This window comes from Macrobrachium nipponense, chromosome 16 (assembly GCF_015104395.2).
Source record: "Macrobrachium nipponense isolate FS-2020 chromosome 16, ASM1510439v2, whole genome shotgun sequence".
Lineage (NCBI taxonomy): Eukaryota > Metazoa > Arthropoda > Malacostraca > Decapoda > Palaemonidae > Macrobrachium > Macrobrachium nipponense.
In genome coordinates, this window is record NC_087209.1 from 37,330,533 (window position 1) to 37,353,371 (window position 22,839).

A 22,839-nucleotide genomic window follows, 5' to 3' on the forward strand; every position below is an offset into this window, starting at 1 on the left:
TCCAGCACTTACGAGTATCGAACGATCGCCAAGCAATAACTTCACACAGTAAGCCATAAATTTTCATTATCTCTCTTCAACTACTGAAACTACCAAACAGTATAATAACCATTCATTTCTATTCTTTATTCTATCTTTACCTACTGTTTTTTTTTTTATTAAATGTGTTGCATGAATAAGTTTTTCAATTTACAGCATCCTTTTACCAATAAAAATAAAATCTTAAGCACAAGGGGGTAGATGCTGACCAATAGGAGAGCAGGATCTTATGGGGTGACTAACACCAGGAACCAATGGGAGAGCGGGAGGATGGTGGCGAGTTTACTCAGCTGGCGGCGAGGGAGTTTTAACATTTTTCTCTGTGGTCCGGGCGAATCTTGGGAATTTACAGCAACAACCTTTCGTATCTTGAAAACTTTTCGTATGTAGAGCTGTAAAATTTTTCGTATTTGCTTTCGTATCTCGAGTTTTTCGTAAGTTGAGCCTTTCGTATGTCGAGGTACCACTGTATCATTTACAAATATATGAAATAGCATTTCATGTATTAAGATGTATGTATTTTTAAATAAAGCAACCTCACAAAAATATATATAGTAGTATGTATATATATTTATACCAACAACTAAGAAAGAAATTATAAGAATTATCAGGAATAAAAGTAATGGCAATCAGAAACCAATTACTTGCCCCACTAATTGACTCCAGTGGCCTGTGCTCCAGTCCACCAAGCGAGTTGGAGGCTATTGGTCAAGATGTGAAACGTTCCCAATGTGTAACGCCAGGAAAATACCTCCGTACACCGAGGCCATGCAAGCTTTCTCTCCCAAAACCCCTGTAGCCAAACATTTAACATCACTCTCACCTTACTACTTTCATCCTCCACACTTTCAGCCTCTGCAAAGGAATGTGATGAGTCTCGTAACCGGTAAACAAAACAAAATGTGTTAGCCTAAAAGAATGTCTTACATTCACAAATTACTTTCAGTAAGGTAACTATATTTACCAGCAGTTTGCCTATGGTTGGTAAATAAAATCCCAAACACAAGGTATAACCTAAGGGCATGATGCAACCTTCAAGAATTACTTTTAAATGTAATAATTAAACAGCGACTTACATGTAATCTAATCCCAGTAAGTAAAAAATAAATGCAAAGGTTCTAAGATACCAAAATGGATTACATTTTAGGGTAATTATTTACCGGTGTCTTGCTAATGGCCTATGGTCGGTAAACAAAATCTAAGCACAAAAGCTTGGCCTAAAGAAATGAGGTGAAATCTTGATTACTTAAGAGAATTATTCACCAACGACTTGTGCATAGCATAAGCCCGGTAAGTAAAACATTATATGCAAAAGTATTAGGCCTAACTGAATGAATGGTGTTATATTCAAGAACTATTCCCAGAGAATACAAATATCTGGCTTGCTGATAATCTCAATTACACAAACAAAGGGCAAGACTCATCCTGCTCGAAGGCTACGAATGTGTTCCGGTGGTTGTGTAACACTACCGAAACCCGGTGATATAAACGAAAAATAAGAACAAGCTGCTGTAAGTGCTTGATGTTTAGTCAAGCGTGGCAGGAAACTATCACGGCGTCAGTCTTCCCCAACTCAGGATGCCTTAGCAGACAGAGGGGCAGCTAGAGGTGGGCAGTACAATGTTAAGACCTCAGGTTTGTAGCTATGAAAAATACAAATTGTCTTAGAAAATTTGTCATTAGTTCATACGCAAACAAACCTTCGGTCTTAACAATAGGATAGACTTATACTTGGAGGGAGGTACAAGACATCCTAAACCGGCTGGGGGCCTACCAACCAGTCCAGCTCCAGAAGAAATAACTTTCGGAGAGGGACTGAAGCCCGTGAGAAGCTAGATACATTGACATCTAACCACCTAAACACTGAGCGATGTACAATGATATATGGGAGAATCATTGCATAGGGAACTATAGAGAAACTTTGACTGGCCAATAACAAACCAACACACCAGGGTTTGTTACCACTCCCAACTCCCCCTTGCCAAGGAGCGGGGCATATGCTACCGAATAGAGGGTTGGTTATTTGCATACCAAGCGACCAAACTATCAGTATGACTACCTTACTCACCTGTATCAGACCAGTCCAGCGAATGATGTGTCTATTCCTTAACCCGCCCACAGGAAGAAGGCAAGAGAAAGAAAGAGACCAGCCAACTCACTCATTCTCTCATCCACACAATCATCTTATGTAAGATACAAAAGTGCCCTGTTAAGGGCAATGATGAGTTGCACAATCTGCTGGGCAGCCACCACAGAACCCAGGGAAAATGTGTCCATAGATCTGTGGGCAACATCCTTAAGATAGAAAGAGGTGAACGTGGACTGGCGTAACCAAGAACCAGCGCTCAGCACTCTATGTACAGCCAAGTTCTTTTTGAAAGCCAGAGAGGGACCAATACTCCTAACATCATGTGCTCTACCCTGCACAGATGTGGCGACGGAATCATCAAGAGTCAAGTACGTATGCCTGTCTGATGGCTTCCCATATCCAAGAGATAGTATTCTTTGACACCTCTTTCTTTGTACATCCTGTGCTAACAAAAAGTCTGCAGCAGCCTGGCCTAAGGTGACGTGTCCTTTTAAGATAGCAATGCAGGGCCCAGACAGGACACAACAAAAGCTCTTGAGCATCACCACCCACAAAGTCATTCTGTGATGGAATGGAAAAGGAAGTGAACCTATCATCGTGCACAGAGGGATTCTGGGTCTTGGCCACGAATTCTGGGACAAATTCGAAGGACACTGGCCCTCAACCCCTGGTGTGCTTCACATCATAGCTCAGACCGTGCAGCTCTCCCACTCTCTTCGAAGATGCTAAGGCCAGGAGGAAAGCCGTCTTGAATGTCAAGCTCCTGTCAGATAAGCAACGCAAAGGCTCATATGGACCCTTAGTGAAGATTCTCAGAACCAAGGAAACATCTTACTTTGGAGGCTTGAGCTCCCTAGGGGAACTCAATTGCTCAAACCCCTTAACTAGCAAGGAAAGTTCACAAGACGAGGAGATGTCGATACCTCTAAGGCATAACGCTAAACTCAGGGCCGCCGTGTAGCCTCTAATGGCAGAAACAGACAAACGTTTCTCATCTCTTGAGGAAGGTTAAAAAGTCTGCTATGCGCTGAATAGAGGTTCCGAGTGGAGAAAAACCCTGTTTACGACACCAATCACAGTAAATCGCCCATTTGCCTTGATAAACTGCAGAGGTCGACCTTCTGAGACCGCTGGACATATGCCCTGCTGTTCTCTGAGAAAAACCTCTCGCTTGGAAGAGATACTTGATAGCCTCCTACCGTGAAGAGACAGGGATTCTACTGACTGCCGGAACCTTTCTGCATGTGGCTGACACAGGAGATGCCGCCAAGGGGGAATTTCCCTCAGAACCTCCGACAACAATGACAGCAGTTCTGAAAACCATTCTGCCTGAGGCCACAGAGGGGCTACCAAAGTCATCCTTAGACCCTGCAAACTCATCAGCCTGTTCAGAACTTGATGGATCAAACAAAATGGAGGGAAAGCATACACCTCCAGGTTGTCCCAGGGATGTTGGAACGCGTCCCCTACTAATGCTAAAGGATCCGGAACCACTGAACAGAATATCTCTAGTTTCCTGTTGAACCAGGTTGCAAAAGGGTCCAGCATGGGTCTCCCCAAAACCTGGAAGAGCTTGTTTGCTACGACCTGATGAAGGGACCACTCCGTGCCTAGGATCTGTTCCCGATGACTGAGTTTGTCTGTGACCACATTCCGTTTGCCAGGGATATACCTGGCTGAGAGCTCTACCGAACTGCTGACCGCCCACTGGTGAACCTAGACAGTCAAGGTGTGAAGTTGACATGAAACCAGGTCTCCCTGCTTCTTCACACAGGCGACCACCGTGGTGTTGTCTGACATAAGAATGACAGAATGACCCTCTACTTTCTCCCGAAACTCCTTCAGACCCAAGAAGGCTGCCTTCAACTCCAAGATGTTGATATGCCGCTGTTTGTCCAAACTCCACATGCCTGAGGCAATGATGCCGCCTAAATGAGCCCCCCAACTTGCGAGGGAGGCATCTGAAAACAGAAGGAAGTCCGGTAGGAGAGAACGCAGAGGGACACCCTTCAAAAGATTTCAGTTGTTCAACAACCAACGGTCTTCCCTCACTTTCAGAGACAGAGGAACCTTTCATATGGGGCGAGTCCCCTGCCAAAGACCAGAATTCCCCCAGTCTCCATTGAAGAGGCCAAAGATGAAGATGCCCATGAGGGACCAGCTTCTCCAGGGAAGAAAAAACTCCCAGAAGAACCTGCCACTGATGAGCTGACTGATGTGGTTCCAACAGGAAGTCGCTCACCACCACTCGCAACTTCTCCAACCTCTGATCTGACGGGAAAACTCTTGCAACCGCAATATCGATGACCATGCCCGGGTAGACAATCCTTTGACTGGGTATGAGGGTTGACTTTTCCTGGTTGACCACAATGCCCAATTCCAGAAAAAACCGAAGCAGACAATCTCTGTCCTGCAGCAGCTTTTCCCTGGAACCTGCCAAGACCAACCAATCATCGAGGTACCTCAGCAAACAGATCCCCTGAGCATGGGCCCAACTTGAAACGAGAGAGAAGACCCTTGTGAACACTTGAGGGACTGTGGTCGCCTGAAGCGCAGGACTTTGAACTCGAAGACCTTGTCTCCGAGAGAGAAGTGAAGGAACTTCCTGGACGTCAGAAATAGGGATCTAGAAGTATGCGTCCCTCAAGTCTATCGACAGCATGAAGTCGCCTTCCCTCACAGCTGCCAACACTGAACGCGGGGTCTCCATCTTGAACCTTGTCTTCCTGATGAAGTGATTCAAGGTGGATAAGTCGATCACAGGTCTCCAATTTCCCAATGCCTTGGGTACCAAAAGGATGTGACTGTAAAACCCCGGAGACGGACGCACCACTTCCTCTATTGCATCCTTGTCCAGCACTTTCTGCACTTCCTCCCGGAGAGCCAAGAACTTCAGAGAATCTGGAGGATACACCCTCCTGAGCAGCGGCTTTGTCCAAGTGGGAGAGAAGTCTAATGGCAGTAGATACCCCACCCAAAGGACATCTACCACCCACTTCTCTGTCCCATAACTCTGCCACTTGGCCCAATGGCCTGCCAGGCAACCCCCCACCTGTGGCACAGGAGAGGGAGAGGTGCCTAACCTACCGATGACGCCCTTTACCTCTGCCCCTGGGGCCCCTTCTCAGCTTAAAGGAACGAGAGCGAAAGGGAAGTTGGTCCTCTGACCCAGGCTGGGACGAACCAGGAGGCCTTGCCGAAACCAAACTCATTGACGGCCTACCAGGCAACAATCTTCGTGACTGCTGCTGGGCAGGGGGAGGAGGAGGAGCCAGATGTCTCCAAGGACAAGACTCTGACTTAGACACAGCCTGGTGCACTTATCTATCCTTGGTGTCAGCCAAGCGCTGGTCTATCGCATCCTCCAGCTCGGTCCGAGGAAACAGTAATTGTGATTCCAAAAAATCTCCGTTCCTCAATGCCAGCAAGGACTTAGGGTCAACTGATCTTTCCATCCTGCATAAAGCCGCATCTCTTCTAATCAGGAGAAGGTTAGCCCATAAATTAACACCAAGGTGAGCCAGATACAAAAATGCCTTGCCTCCAGACTGCAACAAACTGGCAAGAGAGGAAGCACTCACCAACCCCTCTGGGGACCTGTCAGAAGCTATCTTGGCTATGACCATAGACCAGAAGTCCAGCCAGGAAACCATCTGCAACATGGAGGCTGCCATAGACTCCAACGCTGAGGCATCCTGTGGAGACAAGGATGGAGCCACCGTACTTCCTATGCCTCATGAGAGGCACGGGTAGCAGCTTGGCAGAGCCCCTAGAGCGAAGCAGACCGTCCCGATCTGAAACAGATGCATTAACCTTATGCAAGAGCGACTGGACGTGCCCCGGCAAAGGAAGTTGAAACGATGACTTGGGATCCTGCGTAGCTCCCACCAAGGCTTCCAAGCAGGAAGGAGTGTAAGGCAGCAGAGACTGACGACGAGAAGGGTGTGCAGGCTTATCTAAAGTGCCTTCCTCGTGTAAATTAACAGAAGAACCAGCAGCCAAACAGCCCGAAACACCAACTAACCTATCTGGGCTGGATCCAAGTGCCAACTCCCGCAACGAACCAACCACAATACTAGGGACATCACTACGCACTCTCCCAACAGACGACTCTCTAACATGGCCGCGTACAGGCACAGGCGTGGCAGACATACGAACGTGTGTCGGTGAGGAATCCTGAACACTCGAGATAGAATGAGAATCCCTCGGAGTTGAACTCTTGGAAGTACCAGGGAGAGGGGCAGGCAAACACTTCTGCTGCACCAACGCCACGCTCACAACCTTCGACCTCTTGACAAGCAAACTTGAGATCCTCATGACAACAAATAGACCCTGGAGAAAGAGAAAAGGAAGAATGTGCAACATGTGCACGAACGAGGGAGATTGCAACACGCTCGTGACTCGATGCAGAGGACGAAGCAGCCACTGCATCTCGCACAGGGGAAGATACACTAACACTCTCCAAAACAGCAACACTCTCAGGAACACGGGCGTGCTGCTCCCTACTCGCAGACGAAGAAAGGGCAAAGTCCTTAGACTTCCAAAACTTTATATGATGACGCAGTGGAGATGGGGGAGAAGGAGAGGGAGACTCACTGGCTCCTTACACAATCTCTTCGCAGGAGGCGAGAGCAATGCAACACACTTGCTTCCAGCTCTCCCAGTCGACATGGCAGCCAACTTATCTTCTAAAACAGAGTCCAATCTCTTAAGAACCGCCTGGCATAAAGCCTCAGATGGATCAGCAAGAGAAGGGTCCGACGACATGGAAGGGAGATGCAGCGAGCTGGGTGGCTGAGATAACATCACAGCAGCAAAAACAATGACGACATAGACGAGCGAGGCAGCACAGCAGAGACGACTGGGAGTGACGTCTTCAATGGAAGTGACGTCATAAGCTTCCCCTCGATCCAAACGGGAAGCAGACGCCACGGCTTCCCTCTGACTCGAAGAAGCGGCAGTCGTCACTGGCGGAGCCAAACAAAATGGCTATCCTCGGCTACCCAAGAAGACGAGGCCAGGAGGTGGGGGTAGAGCCTGGACAGCATGAGGAGAGGGTTAGCGAGCATCCATGAAGTGCGTCAGCAAACCCTCCAAGGAGGGTGGACCCCATAGACCAAGCAATCCTCAAAGCGCCGCCATTTTGGACGCCTCAAGCTCTGAAAGAGAAGAAATTGATGAAAAAACCTCCTTCTTCTCAGGAAGCAAATGAACTCCTGAGGAAGAAGGGGCAACATTACATAAATCAGCCTGTGGGCCTCCCAATACTTCCAACAACAAATCGATGGAAGAAAAGGGAGGGGGACAAAGGCACAACACAAGCATGGGGTGTAACAGCGGCAGGAGACGAAGCATCGGGAAGAGGAGAAGAAAAACCCTCCCACGAAGGAAGAGTAAAAACTCTACGGTGCTCCCTCTTACTAAAAAATAATTTCCACTGCTCTCTAGACCACGCACAGCATTCCGTACAGGGATTCGTTATTGTACAAAGGTTAGAGTGACACCTACTGCAAGTGGTGTGTTGGTTGGTCGCAGCTGAGGCCAAAAAGCGTGAACACGGAAAACACATTGACAAGGCCGAGATGGAGCAGCAGAAGCCATAATAACAGCACACACTCACACTAAAACACAAGCGAAACGGGCAATGAACCAGGTAAAGGCCGAGAGAGGTCAACCACAACTCTCGTCCAGGTGGTTAAGAAAAGACTGACGCGGTGGCGTGGGTGCGGGGTCCTTGACCACTCTTCACCCAATATACGCACGCGTTAACAGATCTCATAAGATTCCTTGCCTTCATCTGCGATTTAACCGGATCCAGCTAGGCGCTAGAAATTATCCTATTGTTAAGACCGAAGGTTTGTTCGCGTATGAACAAGTTGAGTTTTCCAGCAATGTGGTTCGGCTGAATTATTCATCATAAATAATATAATAATAATAATAATAATAATAATAATAATAATAATAATAATAATAATAATAATATAATAATAATAATAAGGCTAAGAAGCAAGAAAACAAGGGAGGAACTCACGAGAAATACAAAGTACAAGAGAGGGGACTAAACAGCACCATAGAAGATGTAAAACAGAGGCTTAAGGCCAAAGCACATAAGATCCAACGGTACATGAACAGGAATAAGGGATACAACAGAAAAACAAAAACTATTCAGAACAAACCAGAAAAGACTATACAGCCAACTAAGAGGGGAAGACAACCACCCAGAAATTCCTGAAGCCGAACCAAGTAAGAGACTCTGGGAAAACATATGGAGCAATCCGGTATCACACAAACATGCAACATGGCTCCAGAAGTCAGAAGAAGAAACAGGGGAATAAAACAAAGATTCACAGACATCACGACAGACACAGTCAGACACCAACTAAAGAAAATGCCACAACTAAAGAAAATGCCAAACTGGAAAAGCCCCAGGTCCCGATGAAGTCCATGGATACTGGCTCAAAACTTCAAGGCCCTACACCCACGAATAGCAGAACAAACTCCAGCATTGTATCTCAAATCACCAAGCACCCAAATGGATGACCACAGGAAGAACATCCTTAGTACAAAAAGACAAGAGTAAGGGAAATATAGCCAGTAACTACAGGCCTATCACCTGCCTACCATAATGTGGAAGTTACTAACAGGTATCATCAGTGAAAGGCTATACAACTACCTGAGGAGACAAACACCATCCCCCACCAACAGAAAGGCTGCAGAAGGAAGTGTAGGGGCACAAAAGACCAGCTCCTGATAGACAAAATGGTAATGAAGAACAGTAGGAGAGAAAACCAACCTAAGCATGGCATGGATAGACTATAAGAAAGCCTTCGACATGATACCACACACATGGCTAATAGAATGCCTGAAATATATGGGGCAGAGGAAAATACCATCAGCTTCCTCAAAAAATACAATGCGAACTGGAATACAATACTTACAAGCTCTGGAATAAGACTAGCAGAGGTTAATATCAGGAGAGGGATCTTCCAGGGCGACTCACTGTCCCCACTACTCTTCGTAGTAGCCATGATTTGCCCATGACAAAAGTACTTACAGAAGATGGATGCCGGGTACCAACTCAAGAAAAGAGGCAACAGAATCAACCATCTGATGTTCATGGACGACATCAAGCTGTATGGTAAGAGCATCAAGGAAATAGATACCCTAATCCAGACTGTAAGGATTGTATCTGGGGACATCAGGATGGAGTTTGGAATAGAAAAATGCGCCTTAGTCAACATACAAAAAGGCAAAGTAACGAGAACTGAAGGGATAAAGCTACCAGATGGGAGCAACATCAAACACATGATGAGACAGGATACAAATACCTGGGAATAATGGAAGGAGAGATATAAAACACCAAGAGATGAAGGACACGATCAGGAAAGAATATATGCAGAGACTCAAGGCGATACTCAAGTCAAAACTCAACCCGGAAATATGATAAAAGCCATAAACACATGGGCATGCCAGTAATCAGGATACAACGCAGGAATAGTCGAATGGACGAAGCAGAACTCCGCAGCATAGATCAGAAAACCAGGAAACATATGACAATACACAAAGCACTACACCCAAGAGCAAATACGGACAGACTATACATAACACGAAAGGAAGGAGGAGAGTACTACTAAGTATAGAGGACTGCGTTAACATCGAAAACAGAGCACTGGGGCAATATCTAAAAACCAGTGAAGACGAGTGGCTAAAAGAGATGCATGGGAAGAAGGACTAACTAAAAGTAAGAGAAGACCCAGAAATATACAGACAGAGGAGAAAGACAGAAAGAACAGAGGACTGCACAACAAACCAATGCACGGACAATACATGAGACAGAATAAAGAACTAGCCAGGCGATGACAATTGGCAATGGTTACAGAGGGGAGAGCTAAAGAAGGAAACTGAAGGAATGATAACAGCGGGCACAAGATCAGGGGCCCTAAGAACCAGATATGTTCAAAGTACGATAGATGGAAATAACATTCTCTCCATATGTAGGAAGTGCAATACGAAAAATGAAACCATAAAACCACATAGCAAGTGAATGCCCGGCACTTGCACAGAACCAGTACAAAAAGAGGCATGATTCAGTGGCAAAAGCCCTCCACTGGAGCCTGTGCAAGAAACATCAGCTACCTTGCAGTAATAAGTGGTACGAGCACCAACCTGAGGGAGTGATAGAAAACGATCACGCAAAGATCCTCTGGGACTATGGTATCAGAACGGATAGGGTGATACGTGCAAACAGACCAGACGTGACGTTGATTGACAAAGTCAAGAAGAAAGTATCACTCATTGATGTCGCATACCATGGGACACCAGAGTTGAAGAGAAAGAGAGGGGAAAAAAAATGGATAAGTATCAAGATCTGAAAATAGAAATAAGAAGGATATGGGATATGCCAGTGGAAATCGTACCCATAATCATAGGAGCACTAGGCACGATCCCAAGATCCCTGAAAAGGAATCTAGAAAAACTAGAGGCTGAAGTAGCTCCAGGACTCATGCAGAAGAAGTGTGATCCTAGAAACGGCACACCTAGTAAGAAGAGTGATGGACTCCTAAGGAGGCAGGATGCAAACCCGGAACCCCACACTATAAATACCACCCAGTCGAATTGGAGGACTGTGATAGAGCAAAAAAAAAAAAAATAAAAAAATAAAAAAAAAAAATAAAAAAAAAAAAATAATAATAATAATAATAATAATAACAATAATAATAATAATAAAACCTAAGCATGGCATGGATAGACTATAAGAAAGCCTGTGGACATGATACCACACACATGGCTATAGAATGCCTGAAAATATATGGGGCAGAGGAAAAAAACCATCAGCTTCCTCAAGAATAAAACAATGCGCAACTGGAATACAATACTTACAAGCTCTGGAATAAGACTAGCAGAGGTTAATATCAGGAGAGGGATCTTCCAGGGCGACTCACTGTCCCCACTACTCTTCGTAGTAGCCATGATTCCCCTGACAAAAGTACTACAGAAGATGGATGCCAGGTACCAACTCAAGAAAAGAGGAAACAGAATTAACCATCTGATGTTCATGGACGACATCAAGCTGTATGGTAAGAGCATCAAGGAAATAGATACCCTAATCCAGACTGTAAGGATTGTATCTGGGGACATGGATGGAGTTTGGAATAGAAAAATGCACCTTAGTCAACATACAAAAGGGCTAAAGTAACAAGGACTGAAGGATAAAGCTACCAGATGGGAGCAACATCAAACACACATAGATGAGACTGGATACAAATACCTGGGAATAATGGAAGGAGGGAATATAAAACACCAAGAGATGAAGGACATGATCAGGAAGAATATATGCAGAGACTCAAGGCGATACTAAATTCAAAACTCAATGCCGGAAATATGATAAAAGCCATAAAACACATGGGCAGAGCCAGTAATCAGATACAGCGCAGGAATAGTGGAATGGACGAAGACAGAACTCCGCAACATAGACCAGAAAACTACGAACATATGACAATACACAAAGCACTACACCCAAGAGCAAATACGGACCAGACTATACATAACATGAAAGGAAGGAGGGAGAGGACTACTAAGCATGAGGACTGCGTCAAAAACATTGAGAACAGAGCACTGGGGCAATATCTTGAAAAAACCAGTGAAGACGAGTGCTCAAGAGTGCATGGGAAGAAGGACTGATAAAAGTAGACAAAGACCCAGAAATATACAGAGACAGGAGAATGACAAACAGAACAGAGGAATGGCACAACAAACCAATGCACAGACAATACATGAGACAGACTAAAGAACTGGCCAGCGATGACACATGGCAATGGTTACAGAGGGGAGAGCTCAAGAAGGAAACTGAAGGAATGATAACAGCGGCACAAGATCAGGTCCTAAGAACCAGATATATCCAAAGAACGATAGATGGAAATAACATCTCTCCCATATGTAGGAAGTGCAATACAAAAAACGAGACCATAAACCACATAGCAAGTGAATGTTCGGCACTTGCACAGAACCATACAAAAAAAGGCATGATTCAGTAGCAAAAGCCCTTCATGGAGCTGTGCAAGAAACATCAGCTACCTTGCAGTAATAAGTGGTACGAGCACCAACCTAAAGGAGTGATAGAAAACGATCAGGCAAAGATCCTCTGGGACTATGGTATCAGAACAGATAGGGTGATACGTGCAAACAGACCAGATGTGAGGTTGATTGACAAAATCAAGAAGAAAGTATCACTCATTGATTTCGCAATACCATGGGACACCAGAGTTGAAGAGAAAGAAGGAAAAACTGGATATGTATCAAGACCTGAAAATAGAAATAAGAAGGATATGGGATATGCCAGTGGAAATTGTACCCATAATCAAAGGGGCACTAGGCACGATCCCAAGATCCCTGAAAAGGAATCTGGAAAAACTAGAGGCTGAAGTAGCTCCAGGACTAATGCAAAAGTGTGTGATCCTAGAAACGGCGCACAGTAAGAAGAGTGATGGACTCCTAAGGAGGCAGGATGCAAACCGGAACCCCACACTATAAATGCCATCCAGTCGAATTGGAGGACTGTGATAGAGCAAAAAAAAAAAAAAATTATAAATAATAAATAATAATAATAATAATAATAATAATAATAATAATGTACGTATTTTGCTGATTCACATAATCATAAATCATCTTTCCAATAATCTTCTGAATTACTTTTAAAAGAAAATCCAGAAGCCTTAACACCTATTTCTTACACAATTACCAAAAGAAAAAACTAAATGTCAGGCCAAGCATCACTCTGGTGAAGCAAACGAAGTAGTAACCACTTAACATTGGAGCCTTACATTTCAGGGAAGAGTGTTTACTGTTAAGGTGCGTCCACACGGTCGAACAATGTCTGACGGACAAACATTGTTACCAATTAACAATTGTCTGCAGGTCTTGGCCTTGTGAGCAGAGTAAAAACAGTGGTATACAACCTCATCTGGTACCACTGTTTGTTGCCAGATCTACTTCCATCGTTTCAGTGCTTATGACATCATCCTGCTTCGCCTATGATATGGTAACAATGTTTGTTCGTCGGACATTGTTCGATCGTGTGGACGCACCTTTACAAGTAACAAAAATGAGAGTGAAATTTCTCTGAAACTTTTAAACATACTCAAGTCATATCTAATGATCTTGATATGCACCCATTTCTGTCATTAAATTCACTCTCTCATGTATAATTACTACAAATAAAAAGATTTTTTTCTTTTGTATTTAACCACTGGAATGGAGTACACAATCTCCAAAGAACTATCATCACCAAGTTTCATAAACAGCTTTGCATCATACCTGAATCTGTAGGAATACCATGACTCACAGCAAACTGTTTGTTCAGCTGCATCTGTATCTCAAGTTCCTTCTGAGTGAGTTTGTGTGGCTGAGTGTGACTCCACATGTGGCCAAACCACCAAAATTTGTCAACACTTTCTGTGAATGGATAAAGATAACAGTATACTTATCATGGAGAAATTAAATACTTACAAAAAGTTGTCTTTACATTTTCAAGGGTCAATAACTAATTCAATAATTAACACAATATTGAAACACAGGCATAAATATAATGGTAACATGCAATAATAAATATGACATCTTAACCACGTACTGCAAAAACCATTCATTGAGCTAAAAACACCAGGTTTGGCATAATTATACTTCCCTTTGAATTACAAACTGCACAATTACCACTTAGGAATTAATTACAATCTAATATTCTGAAAATTTTCACATAAGGTCTACGAGTGCTGCGTCTTCATATATTAAACAAACCACAGGTAACCATAACCATTCAAATAATTAAAGCTAAAAATCCTTCATGAATCCTAAAATTAAAAATTCAATATTATTTTAAACCTAAAAAAAATTAAGAAAAACAAATCTACCATTTATTAATCCATTGCAAGAGAAGCTATCATTTATAAAAAAAATTAATTACACCAAGCCTCTGTTCACACTCCTGAGCACACAACATTCTGCCACATCAGTTAATAAAAAATAAAACACTAGTACATACTTAAAAATGAAATTGTTAAGATACAATAAAGTTTTACACATACTTACCTGGCAGATATATACTTAGCTTATGTCTCTGACGTCCGACGAGATTCAAAACTCGCGGCACACGCCTACAGGTAGGTCAGTGATCACCCCCTACCGCGCTGGGTGGCGGTAATAGGAATCATTCCCGTTTTTTGTTTCTGACAATTTTTCTTACCCCCTATCTCCTGAGGGGAGGATGGGTGGGCCATTAATGTATATATCTGCCAGGTAAGTATGTGAAAACTTTATTTTTGTATCTTAACAATTTCATTTTTACACATGCAACTTACCCGGCAGATATATACTTAGCTGATTGGCACCCTTGGAGGAGGGTAAGAGATAGTTACTCAATATGAATAGCATTTCAAAAAAACAGGGAAAAACAAACTTTTGTTGTAGGTACTATAAATAAACTTAAACCTTGATTCCTACCTTATTGGGCAGAAGACTTCATGAGTACTGTCTATGAGTCTGCTTGCCTCAAGAGTTCAGTGAGGATGAGACCTGTCACTGAGAACTCTTCTGGATCATGTCAATGGGGGCTAGGCCCGCTTACTCGACAGAGCCTTATTTGGGATCGTACCAATGGGGCCTATCCCACTTACATGTAGAGCCTTCACCTTTGTGGTCGTATCAACGGAGACTAAAAACCCTCTTACAAGACAGAGCCTAGGTCCAAAAACATTCCAACGGAGCATGAAAAACAACCAATCTCGACCACCTGACCACACCACTTTGTTTTATACACTACGAATTTGAAAGTGGTACTTTTTTCACTTGACCAATTTCATCGACCATAAAAAACAAACACCACAAGATTAAATTCCTAATCTATCTAAACTAAGCTAGATTGGTTTCAGCCCCCGTCCCAGCACCGAATCCGCAGACACTAAGGGTCCGAGAGAGAAGCACTTATCATAAGTTACACGTACATCTCTCAAATATTAGACGCAAACACAGAATTGCTCTCCAATATGTGGATCCAATTAAGTCGTTTATCGACATATTTCTTGTGGAAAGCTAATGAGGTTGCTACGGCTCTGACCTCAATGCGCTTTAACTCTCAACTGCCCGAGATATTCCTCTTCACAGGCAATTATGTGCTTCTGTAATAATCTATCTGATAAAGAAATGCCTGTGATTCTTTGACATCGTTCTTCTCGGATCTCTTACCGAGCACCAAAGCTCTCTGAGTTTCCTCCCATTTGTTTTTCCTCTCTAGATTAAGAACTTGAGGATCCTACCGACACAAGGTTTCTCTCTATCTCTCTCCCTACCAGGGAAGTCAATCCTTAACTTCAAACTCCTTGCCAAGGCTTAGAAGGATTCTCATTTTTTGCTAAAATAGGGGGGTTAATTAAAATGAACACATGCAGAATCCTTCCTGAAGCCCACTGCGCCTTCTAAGCCGGAGTTCACTTATCCTCCGTTTAGCTGATGCTAATGCAAAAGAGGAAATAGATTTCTAGTCAAGTCTCTAAACGATGAAGTTTTTATTGGGAGGTTCAAATTTTCTCTGACATGAGAAACCTTAGTACCACATCCAGGTTCCAGCTGGGTGGTCTGGCTGTCTTGGGACTTCGAAGTCTCAAATGATTTAATCAAATCGTGTAAATCTTTGTCATCCGTGATGTTTAGTCCTGTAGGTCTAAACACCAAAGAAAGCATACTTTTATAACCTTTTATAGTCGAGACTGAAGGTTACATTTTAGTCTCAAATATAAACAGGAATCTGCTATTTCCGTCACAGAGGTACTGGAAGAGGATGCATTCTGATTCCCGGCCCACCTTCGGAACAAATTCCCACTTTCGACTGGTACATGCGTATAGTTGACGGTCTCCTGGCTCTTGCAATTGCCCTTTGCAGCCTGCGCGTGAAAAACCCCTTCGCTCTGACGAGTCCTTCGACAGTCTGAAGGCAGTCAGACCGAGCGCGGGAGGTTTTTGTTTTTGTGGATCTGTCGAGTGGGGCTGTCTGAGAAGATCGTTTTCCGTAAAGGAAGGTACCTTGGAAATCTATCATCCATTCCATTACCCTCTGTGAACCCCACTCTTGAGCTGGCCAAAATGGGGCGATTAGGGTCAATTTCGCTCCTTTCGTCAAAACAACTTCCTTATGACGTTTCCTATGATTCTTGAAAGGAGGAAAAGCGTAGCCGTCTATTCCTTCCAAATTTTAGAGGGGGGTCCGTCGATCGCTACTGCTCTTGGATCTGAAATCGGAGAGCAGTAGTTCTCCGCCTGGCATTCCAATGAGTTGCAAACAGTCTATGTTTGACCTTCCCCATAGGCTCCAAATTTGATTGCAGACCTCTGATGCAGAGTCCACTCCGTGGAAATGACTTGATCTCTCCTTCTCAACAAGTCTGCTCTGACGTTTTTCTCGGCCTTGTATAAAACCTCGTCAAGAGTGTGATGTTCCGCTCCTTTGACCATAGAAGAAGTCTTTCGCCTTCTTGTACAGTGAGAGGGAGTGAGTCCCCCCTGTTTTCTTATGTAGGCTAGAGCTGGTCGTGTTGTCCGAATTTACTGCAACACTGAGTTCGCGACTTGGATTCCACTGCCTGAGAGCTAGATGCACTGCCACTAACTCTTTCTCGTTGATGTGCCAGGACAACTGTTCCCCACTCAGGTGCCTGACGCTTTCTCTCCCGGCCCAACGTCGCCCCCCATCCCGTCTCCGAGCGTCTGTAAACAAAACTAGGGAGGGTTCGGTACTGCAGCGAGTAGTCCCCTCGTTCAGTCTGCCTGGTTCTAACCACCAGCTGAGGCTTTCCTTTATACCTCTGGACAGAGGAAAAGATTCCACAGATCCTGATTCTTCTGGTCCCAATTCTCCTTCAAGAAGAATTGAAGAGGTCTTATGTGAGCCTCCCTAGAGAAACGAACGGTTCCACCAACGAGGAGAGGGTCCCCAGAAGACTCATCCATTCCCTCGCAAGGGAACATTGTTCTTTCTCTAGGAAGTCTTCACTTTTTAGAATGCACCGTTCCCTGTCTTTTTCTATGGACGGAAACACTTGAAAACCCCGAGAATCCATCAGAATCCCCAGATAGACAATGCTTGCTGGGGATACATTCTGGGATTTCCCGAGGTTCACTAACAGTCCCAGTGACTGAGTCAAGTCCAACGTCGACCTTAGGTCCTCCAGACACTGATCCCTGGATTGCAAGCGAATCAACCAATCGTCGAGAATACAGCGATATCCTTATTCCTTTTAAATGTAGCCAATGTGCTACGTTTTTTTCATCATCCCAGTGAAAACTTGGGGAGCTGTGGAAAGACCAAAACAAAGGGCGCGAAAGGCTGAAATACTTGGCCCTGTTCATAAAATCTTAGATACCTTCTGGACGAGGGATGGATGGGTACATGAAAGTAGGCATCTTGCAGATCAATGACACCATCCATCCCCTTGTTCTTAGCGCTGAAAGAACTGACGACGTCGTCTCCAATCGTGAACGTTGTTTTGATCACAAAGTGATTCAGAGCGCTTACGTCCAGCACTGTCTCCACTACCCCCGAGGCTTTTGGTCCAGAAAGAGGCGATTGTAAAATCCTGGAGAATGAATGTCTACGTAATACCTTTCTATAGCCTTCTTTTCTAGCAATCTGTTGCACCAGATGTAATAGAGCTTGATTCTTTAAAGGATCTCTGTATCTTGCCGCTAACTCCCCCCCCCCCTTGGAGTGGTGGTTAAGGTAGTTTTTTTTCCTGAAAGGGGATCAGGTATCCTCTCTCGAGGATCGAGAGGGTACCAGTTGTCCGCCCCTCTCTGAGCCCAGACTTTCGCGAACCTCAAAAGCTGGCTCCTACTGGAGTCTGGAGGGACTCCTGTCTCACTGCGGCTATGAGAATGGTCTTTTCGAGAAGACCGTCCTCTCTTAAACGGCCTTCTACTCTTAGGTGTCGGGTCTTGAGGTTGTTCTTCCTCGAAGGGGCTGTTGGAAGACACTTATTTCGCTGTTCCCTCTCTCTTAGCCTTCGGCACAGCAGTTTAGCCTCTTGGCGGACCTGAGCAAGAGATCTTGCGTAGCTTTCTCGACAGTGATCTAGAAATGTCCCTCCACTGTCTCCTGAGGAAAAAGGTATTCCGAGAGTGGGGAAAAAAGCAAGAGCTCTCTGTAAGGGCGAAACAAGAACTTGGAGAGAAACGAGCTGTAAACTGATCTCGAGCACTCCTGCCTCCAAAGAGAGATGATACTTTCTGTGATCCATCCATGAATGCCTTGTCCAAGCAAAATGGACACCTTGATAACACCTCCATAGTCAAACAAACTCCGGATCCTGCGCTCTTTTTGCTGGCTCCTAAGGCCAATCCATGAAGTTGAAGACTTCTAGTGTGCGAAAAATAGACCTTTGAGTAATGGTCCATCTCGCACATTCCCCAAGACGCTTTTAGCTGAAAGTAGAGAGCGTCTTCTGATGATTCTACTAGAGCATAAAAATCCGCGTTTGCGGAAAGCCGGAAGGCCCTAACCCCATGGGGTTCTTCGTGTCGTACCAGACACCCGGCTTACCTGTCAATCTAGACGGAGGACACAAAAACACCGTCTTACCTGCCTCCTTCTTAACCAGGAGCCAGTTTCTCCAGATTCTTGATGGCCTTTTCTCATAGAGAGAGTTGGCCGCATCTTGACAAAAGATGGGGGATTTTGCCAACTTAGTACTCGATAGCAGAGATCCCCCCCGGAGAAGGAGGATCAGCCGACACAGCAGGTCCCCAAAACTCCTGAAGAAGTAATGCAGAAAAGTCTCTTATAATCAGAGACTCCTACTTTCTTTCGTCTTTCTCCTCCGAGACTTCTTTCCAGGTTCATTCGGAGAGGGGGAGACTTCATTTAGGTGAAGAAGTCCTGGCAGGTATGCGACTCTTATCCTTCAAGAGCTCCGTCAGAAGAAGCCGCCAGTTCAATACCCAAGATATGTTTTCCTCGTAAACGAACAAACTCCGCTTTTGCTTCGCTCCCCAGGTTCTTGATACCTGCTAGGGAGGATCTAGAGGCTGCCCTCATTAGGCTCTTGGCGCCTATCCGAGAAACAAAGTCTTTTCTATTGCTCGACGCGCCTACTATGAGTAGGGCGCGAATCCAAAGTCAGGATCCTTTCAGGCTCTTGGGCGCCTGTGAGGAGGGCGCTTGCGCCTACTCTTCTGTGGACTCTCAGGAGTATGGGGGTCGCGCGTCTGACAAAAGGCTCCTTTCAGGCTCCTGAATCTTACGAGGAGAGGCGTCAAGAGCCTACTACTGATCTTCCAGGGATTAGGGCGCAAATCCCTGGAAAGGCTCGTTTTAGGCTCTTGCTGCCTTTGAGAGAAGAGCTTGCGCCTACTCTTGATCATCACTTACAGTAGTAGGGCGCAGGTCCACGATTAGGCTCCTTCAGGCTCTTGACGCTGCTAGGAGAACGGTAAGCGTCCACTCTAGATACTCTTCCAGGAGTAGGGCGCGCGAAAACCCCTGTTAGGTTTTCTTCGTAGAAAATCTTGGAACCTGCTCGGAGAGCTTGACTCCCTTGAAGAAAGCTTATCATAAGGTCTCGAGTAACTTAACGAGATTCGATCCAATCCAGGCGTCCTATCGAACGTTGGGGGCGCTTCTAGAAAAGTCATCCTTAGAAGGAGAGCCTTTCTCCCGCTTCTATCCCTCTGAGCAGAGCGTTCCCTCTCTCGTTCCTTCCTTCCACTTGCAGAGGAGATCCTACTCCTAGGAGATCGTTCGAACCAGATACTAACCGATCGCTGTCTTCTCGCAAGGGACTTTCTCCTTACTCCTACAAGGAGAGGATCTAGCGCCTACTTCTTGCGCTTTGTGCTATGACTCTTTAGCCTCATACGTCTGCGCGGAGATACCATCTTCCCTGTCTGACGAAGTTTCAAAGGAGTCGTCTACTCTCGGGGGAGAATAGGTTCTTACTGGTGAAGATCGCCTATTATACTCCTCCTTCCTAACAGACCTCTCAACTGGAAGAGAGGCGGTCCTTCCCTACGAGAAAGGTTCCTGCGCCTACTAGTAGAAAGAGAGCCTACTAAAGAAGAGAGATTCGCTTGGAGGTCCAACAGGAATTTCTTAGTAGAGGACCAAATCCCTTCTGGTGAAGATTCCGGAGACTTCATAGCCTTAGGCGCAGGAGAATACTCCGGAAAAGGCTCCGGGCTGGGAGTCAAGAGCTTCTCCCTGGAGGTTTCCCGGCTCTCTTGAGAGTGGGCGCGATTTGGAAGATGAGCTCCATCCTCGTTTAGGAGAGACGATCAGAGTCGGAAAATCACTTCCTTAAGAGGCTTTTCCTATGCTCTCTACAGCAGCCTGGGGACGAGTCTACAGGGACCTGCTGAAGGACGCCTGACCGTTGGGTATACTCTACCATCCCCCTTGCGGCTTTCGACATTCCCTCCTCCCTTGGGCTGGGAGTCTGAAAGAGGTCTAGGCCTAGGAGCGATGCGAGTCGGTCAGACGCCCCCTCCACTGCACTGGGGCGACTGCACTTATCACTAGAAACTTCACCCTTACCTTGGTTTTATACTCGCAATTGCTATTGCAAATCGCGGATTGAAGCTTCCACAGCGGCTCTCTCGCAGACACATCTGCGGGTTTCGCTGCGGGGAAAGGAGCTGAAACCAAAAAGGAAGATGGCGAAGCTACTGCAGGGTTAGAAATACTATCCTGATTCCGCAGAACAGGATCTACTTGACTTCTAGCTGAAGCTTTTCTAATCCTATCCTTTTCACCTACCTTTTTAACATACGAAGTTAAGTTCTTTCCATCCATTGTAAATTCAGTTAAGCTCTCACTACATCACATGTATCCTTAACCGAACATCCCTTCCCCTACATTTTTACACAAAAACGTGTGAGGGTCCAAAGTAATCCTTAGGCAACCTCACCTTGCATCCCTCATTTACACATACTCTAAACAGAGTTGCCAGGTGTTAAATCGGACATATTAACCAACTAAATCCAAACACAGCGTATGCCAACAACCAAAGATCAAATACTTCCCAAATAATCCTCGGCGAGGCAAGCAAAGAAATTCTTAAAGCAGGAGCTACCAACAAAGTTTTGTTGTTCGCACCGGGCGACAGAAAAATTTGTCAGAAAACGGGAAATGATTCCTATTAGCCGCCACCAGCGGCGGTAGGGGGTGATCACCTGACCTACCTGTAGCGTTGCCGCGAGTTTTGAATTCTGTCGGACGTCAGAGACATAAGCTAATTATATATCTGCCGGTAAGTTGCATGTGTAAAAACATTCATGCTTAAAAAATTACTGGCACCTCTAATTAAAGGACAATTCAGGGGTCTGGCCTCCTCATAAATAATGAAATCTGTTAAGTAATGAAGACTGATAAATAATGAAATCTGTTAAGTAATGAAGACTAGTACTAGGCTACACCACACCCCAGAACTGTTGTAGAAATTGTGTGAAAATCTGTCTAAGTCTTTCTTCCCTTTCTCGTTACATATTATTTCATATTAAGTTTTGAGGAAGGTCTTGCAAGCTGTTACATACAATAATGAATGCATCAATACAGGTAGGTATAAGTAAATATAGATAAAAAGTACCATATGCACTGCATCTGAGCAAGTCTGCTAATTTTAAATAGAACAAGCAGCTACTCTATGTAGATCATTTTGTTACCTCCACAATAAACACTTAATAACCACTTCATCCAAATTGTGTTGCTAATTGTGCAAATACAAGCAAAGTATTCAAGTAAATAAGAGAAAAGATAGTGGGGCATGAGGAGTCTTGTATAGATATGATTTATATAGATTTTTGGCATTATGCCAAGCAATGAGGCAACTAAGGCCATTCAGCACTGAAACGGAAACTGACAGTAAAAGGTTACATAGTTACGTGTAAAAAGAGGAAAACCTCACAGTTGCACAATGAAACAATTTTTAGGAGAGGGTGGATCGTAAGACTGAAGAAAGAATATGAAAGATGTACAGTAAAAGGAATGAAAGTAGTTGCAGCTAGGGGCTGAAGGGACGCTGCAAAGAACCTTAGCTAATGCCTACATTAAACCAAATGAGGTGCAATGACGGCATTATTCCCCTACGGGGGGCATGAGGAGTCAGTTACCCTGGAGTCAATAAGCCACATTTACTAGGTTAGACAGGCAAGTATCTGTTGTTTGTTTCAGCATCTACTATGTGTAACTCACTGGATTACATTTAAAAAAGAAATATTTTTCAATTTTCTGACTCAAACATAGGTACAAGATAAGTAGATAAATCTGGTAAGTTGAGGTGCCAAAGTAATATTGTAACTTGTAACTCCAAGCTAATTTTCACAGCATGAATAAACTCATATTGGGCCTTTCTGGTATTCTTTGGGTATACCATTTGTGTTCCTTGAAAATTAAACATTTACAACTTTCACCAAATTTTACTTATGAAAATTCTATGGTGTGAAATGATATTGTTAAGATACAATAAAGTTTTGTACATACTTACCTGGCAGATATATACTTAGCTATAGACTCGGTCGTCCCGACAGAATTTCAAAACTCGCGGCACACGCGACAGGTAGGTCAGGTGATCCACCATTCCCGCCGCTGGGTGGCGGGGGTCTGGAACTATTCCCGTTTTCTAAGCCATAATTTCTCTTCCACCTGTCTCCTGAGGGGAGGCTGGGTGGGCCATTAATCG

At 44.6% G+C, this 22,839-nt stretch overlaps 1 protein-coding gene across 1 annotated transcript in view; it reads right to left on the reverse strand.

The window, feature by feature from the left end:
* LOC135195668 (bifunctional heparan sulfate N-deacetylase/N-sulfotransferase-like) overlaps positions 1–22,839 on the reverse strand; it is a 77,642-nt gene that overhangs the window by 47,921 nt on the left and 6,882 nt on the right. The window contains exon 2 of the mRNA XM_064222049.1: positions 13,442–13,579. Within this exon, the coding sequence (XP_064078119.1) occupies positions 13,442–13,579 (138 nt within the window). The remainder of the gene's footprint in view (positions 1–13,441; positions 13,580–22,839) is intronic.